At 42.5% G+C, this 16,305-nt stretch overlaps 2 protein-coding genes and 1 pseudogene across 4 annotated transcripts in view; all 3 read right to left on the minus strand.

Moving 5' to 3' along the window:
• Nucleotides 1-5,072: 5,072 nt before the first annotated feature.
• On the minus strand, nt 5,073-6,935 carry endog (endonuclease G). Its single transcript, XM_041899888.2, has 3 exons — nt 6,242-6,935; nt 5,882-5,991; nt 5,073-5,690 (listed from the first exon to the last, which is right to left on the minus strand). The coding sequence occupies exons 1-3, from the start codon at nt 6,785-6,787 to the stop codon at nt 5,408-5,410; spliced, it is 939 nt and encodes a 312-aa protein (XP_041755822.1). The 5' UTR covers nt 6,788-6,935; the 3' UTR covers nt 5,073-5,407.
• A 1,927-nt stretch (nt 6,936-8,862) lies between these two features.
• On the minus strand, nt 8,863-10,104 carry LOC121584286 (annotated as a pseudogene).
• A 769-nt stretch (nt 10,105-10,873) lies between these two features.
• LOC121584505 (netrin-G2) overlaps nt 10,874-16,305 on the minus strand; it is an 80,631-nt gene continuing 75,199 nt past the window's right edge. For 2 of the 3 annotated variants that reach the window (XM_041900413.2, XM_041900412.2), the window contains 3 exons: nt 14,707-14,874; nt 12,883-13,017; nt 10,874-12,420 (listed from right to left, as the gene is read on the minus strand). In XM_041900413.2, coding sequence (XP_041756347.1) covers nt 12,197-12,420; nt 12,883-13,017; nt 14,707-14,874 — 527 coding nt within the window. In that variant the 3' untranslated portion in view covers nt 10,874-12,196. Of the gene's footprint in view, nt 12,421-12,882; nt 13,018-14,706; nt 14,875-16,305 lie in introns of those variants that run through there. The other variant, XR_006003729.2, reaches the window with a different exon arrangement.

The raw sequence follows: 16,305 nt of genomic DNA on the forward strand, positions 1-16,305 counted from the left end.
TGTCCCCTTTGCAGAAAAGCATCCCCAAAGAATGATGTTTCCACCTCCATACTTCACGGTTGGGATGGTGTTCTTGGGGTTGTACTCATCCTTCTTCTTCCTCCAAACACGGCGAGTGGAGTTTAGACCAAAAAGCTCTATTTTTGTCTCATCAGACCACATGACCTTCTCCCATTCCTCCTCTGGATCATCCAGATGGTCATTGGCAAACTTCAGACGGGCCTGGACATGCGCTGGCTTGAGCAGGGGGACCTTGCGTGCGCTGCAGGATTTTAATCCATGACGGCGTAGTGTGTTACTAATGGTTTTCTTTGAGACTGTGGTCCCAGCTCTCTTCAGGTCATTGACCAGGTCCTGCCGTGTAGTTCTGGGCTGATCCCTCACCTTCCTCATGATCATTGATGCCCCACGAGGTGAGATCTTGCATGGAGCCCCAGACCGAGGGTGATTGACCGTCATCTTGAACTTCTTCCATTTTCTAATAATTGCGCCAACAGTTGTTGCCTTCTCACCAAGCTGCTTGCCTATTGTCCTGTAGCCCATCCCAGCCTTGTGCAGGTCTACAATTTTATCCCTGATGTCCTTACACAGCTCTCTGGTCTTGGCCATGGTGGAGAGGTTGGAGTCTGTTTGATTGAGTGTGTGGACAGGTGTCTTTTATACAGGTAACGAGTTCAAACAGGTGCAGTTAGTACAGGTAATGAGTGGAGAACAGGAGGGCTTCTTAAAGAAAAACTAACAGGTCTGTGAGAGCTGGAATTCTTACTGGTTGGTAGGTGATCAAATACTTATGTCATGCAATAAAATGCAAATTAATTACTTAAAAATCATACAATGTGATTTTCTGGATTTTTGTTTTAGATTCCGTCTCTCACAGTTGAAGTGTACCTATGATAAAAATTACAGACCTCTACATGCTTTGTAAGTAGGAAAACCTGCAAAATCGGCAGTGTATCAAATACTTGTTCTCCCCACTGTATGTTATGCCACCAACCCCAGTTACCATAATAGTGTGTCACTGCAGGTCGGTCAGTCTCTAAACTGAAAATATCACAAAACGTACCTTCAGGTTGCATTTTGCTGGAGAAATGGCAGTAGTTCCAAAAGCTGCACATCCATCATATTGAATGATAGGCCTACTCCTTGTGCTGCGATGTCTTGTGCTCCTAAGCATGTCTTGCGTAATTATCTGTTTAGTATAAGTTAATCCTCCTGATTTTCTGGAGCATTCCAGCTCTGTCCCTTCTAAAAGACACTACAGTCTCAAGGGGTTTGAGAAGCCAGCCTGAGCGACGCACACAGAACATAACCCGGCATGACAAAAAGCAGCTCAAGGGCAATTCCATGGTAACGGAATTACTCTGATACTCTGATTCTTCACTTTAAAATGCATACCAAACAAAAAACATTGATTTCAAAGTTTAACAAACGATAGAACAAAATCTTTGTTCAATAACTACTTTTAACAGTTTACATTTACATTTTTCCAAAAACACATTTACAGGAAGAACTGTATAGATACAACGTTTGGTAACAGAATAAAAGTGAGGAAGATTTTACTGTAATTCTGTTACCAAACTTAGCATCTCCACAGTTTTTTTTTAGGTTTGTTGTATGGTTTGTTAAACTTTGAAATCAATGGTTTTAGTTTGGCATATATTTTAAAGTCTCACTGTAATTTCATTATCGTGGAATTGCCCTCAAGTAAATACAGTGGAAGGTAGAGGGGATTTACCGTACATGTTTAGGAACTTACATATTGGGACTTATGTGCATACAAGGACTTACATACATAAACTTGGACTCATTATAAACTTTTTATAGAATCTTACATAAGCCATGTGCAATGGGGATTGCAGATGTTTGGTCCGTGTAGCTCAGTTGGTAGAGCATGGCGCTTGCAACGCCAGGGTCGTGGGTTCGATTCCCACGGGGGGCCAGTATGAAAAAATTTATGCACTCACTAACTGTAAGTCGCTCTGGATAAGAACGTCTGCTAAATGACTAAAATGTAAAATGTTTGGTGAAATCAAATACAATTTTATTGGCCACATGCGCCGAATACAACAGGTGCAGACATTACAGTGAAATGCTTACTTACAGCCCTTAACCAACAGTGCATTTATTTTTAATAAAAAAAGTAGAATAAAACAACAAAAAAGTGTTGAGAAAAAAAGAGCAAAAGTAAAATAAAATAACAGTAGGGAGGCTATATATACAGGGGGGTACCGGTGCAGAGTCAATGTGTGGGGGCACCGGCTAGTTGAGGTAGTTGAAGTAATATGTACATGTGGGTAGAGTTAAAGTGACTATGCATAAATAATTAAAAGTAGCAGCAGCATAAAAAGATGGGGTGGGGGGGGCAGTGCAAATAGTCCGGGTAGCCATGATTAGCTGTTCAGGAGTCTTATGGCTTGGGGGTAGAAGCTGTTGAGAAGTCTTTTGGACCTAGACTTGGCACTCCGGTACCGCTTGCCATGCGGTAGCAGAAAGAACAGTCTATGACTAGGGTGGCTGGAGTCTTTGACAATTTTGAGGGCCTTCCTCTGACACCGCCTGGTATAGAGGTCCTGGATGGCAGGAAGCTTGGCCCCAGTGATGTACTGGGCCGTACGCACTACCCTCTGTAGTGCCTTGCGGTCGGAGGCCAAGCAGTTGCCATACCAGGCGTGATGCAACCAGTCAGGATGCTCTCGATGGTGCAGCTGTATAATTTTTTGAGGATCTGAGGACCCATGCCAAATCTTTTCAGTCTCCTGAGGGGGAATAGGCTTTGTCGTGCCCTCTTCACGACTGTCTTGATGTGTTTAGACCATGATAGTTTGTTGGTGATGTGGACACCAAGGAACTTGAAGCTCTTAACCTGTTCCACTACAGCCCCGTCGATGAGAATGGGGGCGTGCTCAGTCCTCTTTTTTTTTCCTGTAGTCCACAATCATCTCCTTTGTCTTGGTCACGTTGAGGGAGAGGTTGTTATCCTGGCACCACACGACCTCCTCCCTATAGGCTGTCTCATCGTTGTCGGTGATCAGGCCTACCACTGTTGTGTCGTCTGCAAACTTAATGATGGTGTTGGAGTCGTGCCTGGCCATGCAGTCATGGGTGAACAGGGAGTACAGGAGGGGGACTGAGCACGCACCCCTGAGGGCCCCCGTGTTGAGGATTAGTGTGGCAGATGTGTTGTTACCTACCCTTACCACCTGGGGCGGCCCGTCAGGAAGTCCAGGATCCAGTTGCAGAGGGAGGTGTTTAGTCCCAGGATCCTTAGCTTAGTGATGAGCTTTGAGGGCACTATGGTGTTGAATGCTGAGCTGTAGTCAATGAATAGCATTCTCACGTAGGTGTTCCTCTTGTCCAGGTGGGAAAGGGCAGTGTGGAGTGCAATAGAGATTGCATCATCTGTGGATCTGTTGGGGCGGTATGCAAATTGGAGTGGGTCTAGGGTTTCTGGGATAATGGTGTTGATGTGAGCCATGACCAGCCTTTCAAAGCACTTCATGGCTACAGACGTCAGTGCTACGGGTCGGTAGTCATTTAGGCAGGTTATCTTAGAGTCCTTGGGCACGGGAACTATGGTGGTCTGCTTGAAACATGTTGGTATTACAGACTCAGTCAGGGACATGTTGAAAATGTCAGTGAAGACACTTGCCAGTTGGTCAGCACATGCTCAGAGTACACTTCCTGGTAATCCGTCTGGCCCTGCGGCCTTGTGAATGTTGTCCTGCTTAAAAGTCTTACTCACATCGGCTACGGAGAGCGTGATCACATAGTCATCCGGAACAGCTGGTGCTCTCATGCATGCTTCAGTGTTGCTTGCCTCGAAGCGAGCATAGAAGTGGTTTAGCTCGTCTGGAAGTCTTGTGTCACTGGGCAGCTCGCGGCTGTGCTTCCCTTTGTAGTCTGTAATAGTTTTCAAGCCCTGCCACATCCGACGAGCGTCAGAGCCGGTGTAGTACGATTTAATCTTAGTCCTGTATTGACTCTTTGCCTGTTTGATGGTTCGTCGGAGGGCATAGCGGGATCTCTTATAAGCGTCCGGGTTAGGGTCCCGCTCCTTGAAAGCGGCAGCTCTACCCTTTAGCTCAGTGCGGATGTTTCCTGTAATCCATGGCTTCTGGTTGGGGTATGTACGTATGGTCACTGTGGGGATGACATCATCGATGCACTTATTGATGAAGCCAGTGACTGATGTGGTGTACTCCTCAATGCTATCTGAAGAATCCCGGAACATGTTCCAGTCTGTGCTAGCAAAACAGTCCTGTGGCTTAGCATCTGCGTCATCTGACCACTTTTTTTATTAACCGAGTCACTGGTGCTTCCTGCTTAAGTTTTTGCTTATAAACAGGAATCAGGAGGATAGAGTTATGGTCAGATTTGCCAGATTTGCCAAATGGAGGGCGAGGGAGAGCTTTGTATGCGTCTCTGTGTGTGGAGTAAAGGTGGTCTAGAGTTTTTTTTCCTCTGGTTGCACATTTAACATGCTGGTAGAAATTAGGTAGAACGGATTTAAGTTTCCCTGCATTAATGTCCCCAGCCACTAGGAGCGCTGCTTCTCAGAATTCTCTGTGCATACTATTTTCTGTGGTTCAATGTGTGTAGCAAAAAGAGGACGGAGAGTAAAGAACACCTGACATGAATATAATCATCCAGAATGGTGCAGATATGTTACAAGTAGGGCTGATATGATTCCCTATTAAACATATCTGTTCTACGCCTGTATCTGAATGTTCTGTGGCTATGCCACACCAAAATATGAATGTTTTCTGTTTGCTTTGATCAGGGTTGACATGTTTTCATCAATCATCACTAGAGTGGTACAGTAATAAGGTCAAGAGAGACTAATATAAATAAATAAAATGTCTTCACCTGTCCTGGATGAAAAATTAGCTGTACTTTAGAAAGTGTAAGCCGTGCCTTCAGCATTTCTACAGTATGCCGTTTCAGCTTTGTCCTTTTCTAGTATTTCTGTATCAGGGCCAGCCACACTCTTCAAAGATGGAACAGCTTATTTAATGTGAAGATGTGTGTCCCCTTTGGATAGTCAAAAAGAATAAGCAAGAATAATTCAGAACTAGTCTAATGCTCCTAAATATTTATTAGCATCACAACCTACTGGACAATATTTGGATTGTTTCCCTTTTGTTGAATTTAATGTGATAAAAGCACTACATTGACATAGCAGATGGGTTTGGTACAGTCATATGTAAATCCTTACAGAGTATGATCACTAATCTACACAGAGCTAAATGACCAAGGTCGTGTTCAGCAGAGAAAATGGAAGAAAGAGTGATACGGGTCAGTACTGTCCAATGAAAATGTTTGTTTTCGTTTAAAATTCGAAAAAAAAATGTTGCTGCAGTGTGCCCTAATGAACAGGACCCACCAAACTACACAGAGCTCACCAGACTCATTTGCCTCCAGCAGTAATAGCCAGCAAGCTGTTTGTCCTCTTCATAATGTTGGGTACAAAGAGCAGTCCTGAGGCTCTCTCGATGCTCTCAATGGGCACAAGAAAGCGCTCCAGAGGAATCTTGTTATCCACAGGTGTGTTGGGCATCACATACGAGCGCAGCTCCACCTCTCCCCTCTGCTTCTCCAGGATCACCACTTTGAAGAAATGGGTGGGGACCGCCACATTGTTCCTCCCCATCACCTGGTACTTCACATACATTTTCCCATCTGGTTCCAGTCTATAGGCAGAGAGAAGGAACAGTTACAACTTCTGTATCATTCTCACCATGGACCCCATTCACACAGATCCTGATGCTTGCATAATGCCTGTTTGCTAAAGCAGATCACTGTGTGAATGGCGTTTAAGATGGCAACACTGAAAAATACCATTATGTTTCTTATGGAAATCTCTGTTTCAGATAACACTCACCTGGGCAGGTAAAGTGGTCCAGTGCACACAAACACATTCATGTAGTGCTTGGTAAGTGAACGGCAGTACTTCTCCAAGTTGTTCCATGCATTTTGATTTAAGTTTGGGTTCTAGGGGAAGACGAGGTAAATGAAAGAAACTTGATTATCTTGAACAGCCATTCATTGATTCCTGCTCTTTGCTCTGGAAGTGTAGCTACATGGGATTCAGAAGCCTTTTTGACTCATCATTATTTTTTTAGGGTTTTAAACTGCAAGGGCACACTTATATTGCCACCTTAACCACTCGCACACTGTGTAACACACGTATTCATCTTCACATTGACAAATATGCCATGTTTCCCCACAATACATGACTTACCTGTGGTGAGACATTACTGAGGTAGAACGTGTCATCCATTGCCTTTTGATTCCATTTATGATTGGCAGCTGCTGCCAAATGCCCCCTGTCAAATCCACTGCCTCTGTAGTCTGCATTGGTAGCCCTGTGGTATACGTGCACCGTATCATCCTCTTTAAAGTCGCAAAATTTCCTGTCTGAAGGTCCATTCAAGCCATCAGGACTGAGTTGCTCTATAACCCATGCAGCAGTCCTGTTTCTGGGATCATAAGAAGTCACGTAGGACTCCCTCGTCTTGATATTGGTGAGAGATGGGAAGCCGTACTTCATTGCAGCTGTTGATCGGGAACCTACCATTTGACCCCCTCCTTGGTACGTGGTAAGGTCGGTTGCTGCGTCCACACTTGGAATAGGAATAACGGGTACTCGATTGAGTAATCCATGGCTCAGACTTGTGGTTCTATCGGTCGAATCTACCTTCAGAGACGCACCAATGGCTGCTCCCACAGTCAAGGACACGCCGGAGACAAACCACTTAGAACAGATAACATGATACATTTTATGCATCGGAATAATTACCACAAACTATTACCAAGTCTTTACCGCTTTTACAACAATTAGCTACATAAAAAGTTCATTTCATATCACATATTTACACATGCTCATTTATTCTTCAATACTTCCTATTCGTCGCTGTTATGGAATGGACAATGGGCGCATGGCTATGACGATTGCAGTAGCTACGTCTTAAAGGTACAGTACATAATTCTTAAAGGTACAATACAGAATTTAGTAGGCTCTAGTACAGCCTGAGCTACGGTGGCTTCAGAAAGTATTTATATCCCTTGACTTATTCCACATTCTGTTGTTACAGCCTGAATTCAAACTTGATTAAATATATTTGTTTTCCTCACCCATCTACACACAATACCCCTTATTGACAAAGTGAAAATGTTTAGAAATTTTAGCAAATGTATTGAAAATGAAATACAGAAATATCACATTTACATAAGTATTCACCCCCATGAGTCAATACTTTGTAGAAGCACCTTTGGCTGTGATTACAGCATTGAGTCATCTTGGGTATCTGTATCAGCTTTGCACATCTGGATTTGGGGATATTCTCCCATTCTTCCTTGCAGATTTCTCTGTTAAGTTAAATGGGGAGTGGCGGTGAACAGCAATCTACAAGTCTTTCCACAGATTTTCAATAGGAATCAAGTCTGGGCTTTGGTTGGGCCACTCAAGGACTTTCACATTCTTGTTCTGAAGCCATTCCAGCGTTGCTTTGGCTGTATGCTTGGGGTCATTGTCCTGTTGGAACGTAAATCTTCTCCCTAGTCTAAGGTCGTTTGCACTCTCAATCAGGTTCTCATCAAGGATTTGCCTGTATTTGGCTCCAATCATTGTTCCCTTTATCCTTACTAGTCTCCCCTGCCGCTGAAGTATCCCCATAGCATGATGCTTCATGGGAGGGATGGTGTTAGACGGGTGCAGAGTTGTGCATGGTTTTCTCCAGACATAACGCTTTGCATCCAGGCTAAAGAGTTACATTTTTGTCTCATCAGACCACAGAATCTTTTGCCTTATGCTCTGAGTCTTTCACATGCCTTTTTGCAAACTCCAGGCGTGCCATCATGGGCCTTTTTCTCCACTCTCCCATAAAGCCCAGATTGGTGAAGTGCTGTAGAGACTGTTGTCCTTCTGGCAGGTTCTCCCATCTCAGCCAAGGAACACTGTAGTTCTATTAGAGTGGTCATTGGGTTCTTGGTCACCTCCCTGACCAAGGTCCTTTTTGCCCGGTGGCTCAGTTTGGTCGGACGGCCAGCTCTAGGCAGAGTCTGGGTAGTTCCATATTCTTTCAATTTCCCAATGATGGAGACCACTGTGCTCTTGGAAACTTTCAACACTAGAAATTATTTCATACCCTTCCCCAGATATGTGCCTCATCACTATTCTATCTCGAAGATCTACGGACAGTTCCTTGGACTTCATGGTATAGTTTCTGCTCTGACATGCACTGTCAACTGTGGGACCTTGTATAGACAGGTGTGTTTCTTTCTACATCATGTCCAAACAATTGAATTGGCCACAGGTGGACTCCAATCAAGTTGTAGTGACGTCTCAAGGATGATCAAAGGAAATTTAATGCACTTGAACTCAATTTGGAGTGGCATAACAACAGGGTGTGAATACTTATGTAAATGAGATATTTCTGTATGTTATTTTCAATAAATTTGCAAACATTTCTAAAAACATGTTTTCACGTTGTCATTATGGGGTATTGTGTGTAGATGGGTGAGGAAACACAACAAAATGTGGAATAAGTCAAGGGGTATGAATACTTTCTGAAGGCACTGTAAACTTGTATGGCTCTGACTATACCAACAAAATGTGATAAACGCATTCAGTTTGACAAAATACATTGGTGGTGGTAGATCATCTTTAATTAATCAATTCAGTTGGTATAACATTTCTGCCTGTTGCCTTTTGTGGCCTTAAACAAAAAATTGTATTGAAAAAAGCGAACTTACAAAACAAAGTTGCAAATAATATTGGGTGTAAGAGCAAAGCAGAACAACCTGTGTTGAAAATTATTGGTATTTTACGTTTTATTAAATCCAAAACAGGTTTTTCACCCTCTACATTTTTACATGATGTTGAATTTCTGCGTTATTCTTAATGACAGAGGCCAGCCTTATGACCTTGATCTCAGGTGCATCATGACCCCTTCTGTAGTCCCATATATGTACTCAGGGGAGAGCAGCCTGGTGGGTTTGTTGTAGATAAGGTAGCGGCTGAGATGGCGCTCCTCTTGCCACGCTGCCTCTATGCCATTAACCCTGTCTCTGTCCAGGTGCTCCTGGCATGTCCTAGTCAGCTTGTGGACCTCCTCCACAGTACCTCCAAACACTGCTCCGGCATAGTAGAAGTCCCTCTCATTCAGGGGCACAAAGGATAATGAGGCAGGACTGCATTCGTAGGGGAACTTGTCCCGGCTCTCATAGTAGTAAGATAGGTGAACTGCAGCGACAAGCCGAGCGCCTCAGCTCCCCAGCGCTGGTGAAACTTCATGTCCACGTCCAGACAAAACAGGAAGTGGGCCTCTTTTCGAATCCTCTCTTCTTATATGGTTTTCTTAATGAATTCTATCCTCCTGCTAGCGTATAAACCTGGGTACCAGGATCAGGTTAAGGGACATCCCAGAGGCCAGGGGTATGGCTGGAACCTCCTGGGGTTGGTCACTGAATATATAATAGTGGACTCTGAACCCAACCAAATAGTTATACTCTGCCATCGCCAAAAATGTCCCAAGGAAGCGAATGTACCTGCCAATCAGATCAAATAAAATGTAAATAAAGTTATAAAAAGAAAAATGGGTATTATAATAAAGCAAAACCTTGAAAACAACTCACATTTGGTTTAATTCATTAGTATCTATTTACTTTCCAACAGCGAAAACCATAGTTGCTATAGTGAGGTTTTTGATACATGTTGTCAATTATGTCTGAATTGAAGGTGCTCTCCCAGATGACAGGTGCCAACCACGGCAACACTGTCAGAACGTCTGCTCCCCTGCAGTGTATGAGGAAGTCACATACAGAGAATCATGATAATAGAAAACACTATCTTCTACATTTGGCCTATTGCTTTTCTTTTTCTATTCATTTTAAGGAATTCATAATTTTATGTTTGCAAACATAGTGAATTAACTGTTACCTTGGATTCCTACATTTGGGCTGTGTGTAGACACGTCTAAAAAGAAAACAATTGATTTAATTCCAAGAATGGAAATTAGATTTTACATTACTGAAATGACATTGAATGACTCACCCATCAGGAGAGGTGACCTCTACTTTTATTTCTCCAGGTTTCTTTGACATCCATTTTCTTTCCTTGCCCAATGATCGATTGATCCCTGACTCTGAAAAATGTCAATGATGGCCATAGTGCTTGAATATTAAACATATAATTGAGTGGAAGAGACATTTGAGAAGGGAACTGGACACTCAGGGTTAATAGTATGTCCCATGGGCAGTGCTTGACTTGGACTGAAATTATATTTAGGTGCAGGAGCTCCACAATACTTTTGAGCTAATATTCTATAAGAGGAACAGGAGCTCAAGCAGTAGAACATTCTGGGTGCCGGTACTCAGCTCCGGTGAGCTCCTGCCCAAGTCAAGCACTGACCATAGGAGTGCACACTTGCCCCCTTGTTGTAGTAGTTGAAGAGATTTCAAGTGAGACTGATGCTATTGTACTATAAGAGAGAGTAGTATTGTGCATGATGAAGATGCATTATCTGTTTTAGAGTTGGCCAGATAACCACATAGCAAAGTTAGTATTGTTAATTCCAAATTAAATTATTTATTCATGTTGAATATTAAGAGCCATACCTAAAAGTCTACCAAACAAACATACAGCACATGCAGAGGATCCCACAAAGTTAAGCAGAGGGATAATTCAATTTAAAATGAATGTTGTCCCTCACCACTTATCATTCAGTATCAGTAGACTGCTATTCCCTTAAGTGCAAGATCAGTGTGCTCTTACCCAAAAATCCCTGTTGTCCCGATGGCTAACTGGGAAGACCTAACACGTGTCATGCTTCTATGAATGAGTACAAACGTACATTTTAATTAAGAAGCTCTCTATCATATCAATTTTATTAAACCAAGATTGATTTCTAGAACATCACAAACACAAAATAGAAGATTTTGCATACCTTATTTTCTGACTGTGGTGCTCTTCTTCTATTGAGGATTTGTAGTGTATCAATCTTATTTTGTGCTCTACAACTGTCATCCAACAAATCCTTGGCTGCTAAAATCCAGAGCTGGGATCTTGTTAAGTTTGGATATGGGCTCTCACATTTCATATGCACATGTTTCAAAACATAATTTCATGTCAAATATCCAGATATGATATCCCTTGCATATCAGGTTTCTGATGCTCAGGATAAGGACACATATAAAATCATAATACTGTAGTATCAATGTCATGGTTTCATGTTGTAGCTCTAGCACTGTACATGTTTTGTTAGAGACATACGTGATAATGCTCTTGTTTGTGATCTCAACGTGTAATGTAATAGGTATCTAAAACTAGGTTACAGAAATGTCCAGAAATATTATATTCACCTATTAGAGAGAGAGTGAGTGTGTGTGTGGGATAAAACCTTGGACTTGAAATCTTCAACTTTCAGACCTTCAGGCTTTATTCCTTCAACTGTCTGTATGCAATGGCATCAGGAACATCATCTAACAGTCACATTCGCAGGAAGGTTTACAGTAATAAAAAGCTAATCATGGGTCATTTTCTTCAGAATGATAACGTTTACTTGAACAAATATAACAATTTCTACCAAAAAATATTCATACATAGATTTGTTGGATTTGGGTAGGTTATACTCTTTGCTTCATGATTTCCATGCGACAATTGATTCTCCACCACAAGCTATTGAAACATCAACTCTGGTAAAAAAAAAATGGTTTACTTATATTTCTCCACTTTTCAATTCAATGATGGTTGCCAGGAAACAAATAACTATGCAGCAAAGTAAGGAAACGTGAATTTGAGAGTAAGATAAACTTGGCATTAGTAGGCCTCAGCAGTGATTACAACCATCTCGGTTCAGAAAACAAGTTGGATGGCTAAGTGCAGTATTTCAGTGAGAACAAACTTAGATGTATGACAATAAGAAAATAAACGTTCATAAAGAATCCTCTTCGCTCTTTAAACTTTTCTTAGATAGTGATTTTGTTTTTTTGGTATAAGTTCTTTCAGCACTGGCTTTCATAGAGTCAGAGAGAGAGAGGAACTCTCTCTTTGTCTCATCGTGGCGAAGGCGATGGGAGGCCTGGAGCCCTCAAACACTCTCCCAGAATGCAACAGCACAGTGAGACTGAGCTTAGCGCTGTGAACGGCAGGTCCCAAAAATTCAGCCAGGTGTACTCCAGCTGTCCCGGGTGTAGCTCAGCAAGCAGTGACTACTCTAAGCAGGGCGTTGGCTAGAAGGCAGCTCAGCATGGCGACCAGGCTAAGGTAGGAGGCAAAGGCACCGCTGCAGCCCCTCTCTCCCTCGCAGAGCAGCTGCTCACACAGCAGGCCCTTGTACTCCGGCAGACACAGACACTTCTGGTTCTGGAAGCAGGTGCCTCCATTCTGGCACAGCAGCATGTCGTCGTCGCAGACGTTGGCTACAAGGGGAGACAGGGAGGAGACAGAGAATAAGGAGGGAGGAAACAAAGTGAGTAGGATCACTGTGGCCCACTGAATGCCTCAAGCCTAGAAACAATACAGGATACTCTGAGAAAAGTTCTGGTTTTGGCAACAGTTACTGTACATTAACAAGACACCTGTTCTGACCTTACCTGTACAGTTCTAATTTTCTCTTGAATTAGTGATTATACAGTAAAGCTTGCCAGATTGTTACACTTCCTTGCGAAGGACTCATAGCGCTCATTGAGCATTGATTACCATTTCATTGGCAAACGACTCAACTTTAGGCTACTCTTCAGAACACTACCCTCCATTTTACTTCCCCTTCATTTTACCACCCCTTCACACGTACACACCCACAGCCACCCCCACAGCCACCCACCCCCACACACAGACACCCCCCGACACACACACAAACACACACCTACACCCCTACTTACGGGAGCAGCCTTGTCTCCAGCTGTATCCAGGCAGGCAGTCCTCGCACTTCGGCCCAGTGGAGCCATCCCTACACTGGCAGTACCCTGTCTCGTTGCAGCGGGCGTGGAAGGACCCCAGCTGGTTACAGTTACACTCTGCACAAAGGGATGAACAAGGCATTGCTGTTTCAGTGAGGGTATAAATACAATACAGCACATCTAACTAAGCTCAGTGCTCATCAATCTAGTTGAAACAGCAGTGTCACTAGCCCAGGTCACATACAGTGCATTCGGAAAGTATTCAGATCCCTTGACTTATTTCACATTTTGTTACGTTACAGCCTTATTCTAAAATTGATTTAAAAAAAAAAATCCTCATCAATCTACACACAATACCCCATAACGACAAAGTGAAAACAGGTTTTTAGACATTTTTGCAAAGATGTACATACATCAACATAAACAGGTCAGTGGTATTGGTATTATACTGATGATTCTATGCACGTTTAATGACTTTACATGAAGGAACATTGTAGGTGTTGTTTTACTTTTTTACTCCCTAAGGCGTCTCTCTCAGCCTTAGGAAACCTTGACAGCCTGAGGCATTGCTTTACCATTTCTCTGTAATATCATATTACTTTAGTACATGTCTTGTCCTTTGCCTAAAAACATTAGGCACACTTCACAGCTGTATCTTATAACACTGACACTGGATTCTGTGACAAACTTATTTGGATAAAATGTCATAAACATAGTGTTTATCATTGATAAGAGCTCAGCTGACTTCATTGTTCAAACGTTCAGCTTTTTCTCAAGGTAGGACAGGGTCGTATTCCTTCGCCACCAAACAGAAGGAAATGGACTGAAACTGGGGAACTTGCCAAGTAAGAAACTTCCAGATTTTTGTTTCCATTGCAAAACGTTGCATGTCCAAATGACCACGACCCAGTACTAACAGTACTAACAGTGTTGCTGTTGTGTGTGATAGATCCTCCAGTAGGTGGCAGTGTGTCATTCTTGCTAGGCACTGTTCAGTAATATGTGTAGTGCTATTTGTGTAGTAAAATGTTCCTAGATTGATGAATGACTCTGATGTTACTTTAAAGTAAATATAATCAAGGGTTTATAAAGGGGCTGAAAAGTGTATAAGTTCATAGACTATTTATTATAAGTATATATCAATCAGTAATAAATCATTAAACCTCATTGGTTGGAATTGTGTAATTGTAATTTTCTTGGTTTACAAATAATTTGTTTATAAATACACCTGAATGTTGCATGCTGTTTAAAATTGTTGACAGTTACATTTAATTTAGGCACTGGCTGTATTCTTTAGTTACAGTTATTTTTTCACCTTACCCAATGATAAATTGGGAGTAGAATAGGATGCATGGCATTGGGCTCCACCAAACACAATTCTAATATGGATGTGAAAAGAGCAGTTAAAGTATATTTAACAACTTAACAGTTAACATCTTTAGAAAGGGTACCTTAATGATTGTTACATATGCTGTTTTACAAACATTGTATGCTGATTCATTTAGATCCTGCAGGTGTAATTGTAATTCCTTAGCATTTTAGGCTACTATGGTAACCCTTTCTGAATAAATTATTAGCTAGCTATAATGATTCTCTTTAGCTGTTATAGGGTCAAAGGATTATGCTTTAATCCTCTTGACCTGCAAGGGGTCATACAGGAGACATCACAGATTTTCAGGTGATTAGTAGGGATTGAAGGCTTAACACAATGCTACATCTGTCTTGTCTTGATCAACTTTATCAAACATTTTCCACTGTGCATATCATTGTGTAATGTACATGAAGGAACTGAGGAGAGGTCCTGACCTATACAAACGTTGTCATCGTCCAGCTCGGCAGAGATATTCCGGAAGTATCCCAGTCGACAGTGCTGACAGTTCTGCCCCCTAGTGTTGTGTTTGCAGCTGACACATGTCACGATGTTGATAAAATCAATATAACTGCAACGGTTCGAGTGGCCATAGCACTCACAGTCTGGCAAGGGGAAAGAGCGGAGTACGGTTAGTGGAGGAGGAGGAGGAGGAGGAGGAGGAGGAGGAGGAATGGTCCTATTCAAACAATTCAAACTCAGAGGTAGCACTCAAAGTTATTTACTCTACACTCTTAGAAAAAACGTTTGCAGAAGGGTTATTCGGCTGCCCCCTTAGGAGAACCCTTTTTGGTTCCAGATAGAACCATTTTTGATTCCAGGTAGAACCCTTTTGGGTTCCATGTAGAACTCTCTGTAGAAAGGGTTCTACATGCAACCCAAAAGGGTTCTACGTGGAACCAAAAGGGTTCTATCTGCAACCAAAAAAGGTTATTCAAAGGGTTCTTTTTCTCTAAGAGTGTACCACCAAACTGTTTCACTCATCATACAAAAGCCAAATAGGCAAGACATAGCAGGCTCCATAGACCTGAATTATTCTGAGTTCAGAAACCAGTTCCTGACTTTGTGGCCCCATGGGAAATCACTTGACCTCAATAAGTCAAAATCTGCATTATTTAACCAGCTAACGATCCGGCCTCTGAATACTGTACATTGATTTACAGAGGGGTAACATGTAATTAATGGTAGAGCAAATACACCAAATAAGTTGTTTCAATTTTGTTTGCATTACAGTCTTGATCAATTGATTAATTGATTTACAGCTCAAATGGCAAATTGTTTATATGGTGTGATGAGGTGTTGATGAAGGAGTCAGGCGCAGGAGGGTAAATCACAGAATAACAGGCTTTAATCCGCAAAATACAGGTTTACGCAGAAATGCGTCAAACACACTCCAGGGCACAAAACAGGCGCACTGGAAAATACAAGTGGTCCTCTGTAGCTCAGCTGGTAGAGCACGGCGCTTGTAACGCCAAGGTAGTGGGTTCGATCCCCGGGACCACCCATACACAAAAATGTATGCACGCATGACTGTAAGTCGCTTTGGATAAAAGCATCTGCTAAATGGCATATTATTATTATCATTACAAGGCACACGGGAAAAATACTCCCGTCGATACACAATACACGAGCTCCACTGAGCTTCACTAACCTCCACAAACAAACAATCACCCACACAGACAAGGAAGCAGAGGGAACACTTATACCATAACTAATGAGGGAATAAGGACCAGGTGTGTGTGATAGAAGAAAAGACAAATGGAGTGATGATAAATGGATCGGCAGTAGCTAGTAAGCCAGTGACGCCGAACGCCGAAACCTACCCGAACAAGGAGGGGAGGCAGCCTCGGCGGAAGTCGTGACATATGGATGTCATAATGGAGCTTATTATGCTTTAGCAGTTTGTTCCATTAGCTCAGCTGGTAGAGCACGGCGCTTGTAACGCCAAGGTAGTGGGTTCGATCCCCGGGACCACCCATACACAAAAATGTATGCACGCATGACTGTAAGTCGCTTTGGATAAAAGCGTCTGCTAA

Source organism: Coregonus clupeaformis, chromosome 16, assembly GCF_020615455.1.
Source record: "Coregonus clupeaformis isolate EN_2021a chromosome 16, ASM2061545v1, whole genome shotgun sequence".
Classification (NCBI taxonomy): Eukaryota; Metazoa; Chordata; class Actinopteri; order Salmoniformes; family Salmonidae; genus Coregonus; species Coregonus clupeaformis.

Coding starts and splice junctions, on each gene's coding strand:
- endog (XM_041899888.2), bottom strand. CDS start 6,787: ATGCATAAAATGTATCATGTTATCTGTTCTAAGTGGTTTGTCTCCGGC. Junction 5,992..6,241: donor TCAGTAATGTCTCACCACAG/GTAAGTCATGTA, acceptor GTCTTCCCCTAG/AACCCAAACTTAAATCAAAA. Junction 5,691..5,881: donor GGACCACTTTACCTGCCCAG/GTGAGTGTTATC, acceptor CTCTGCCTATAG/ACTGGAACCAGATGGGAAAA.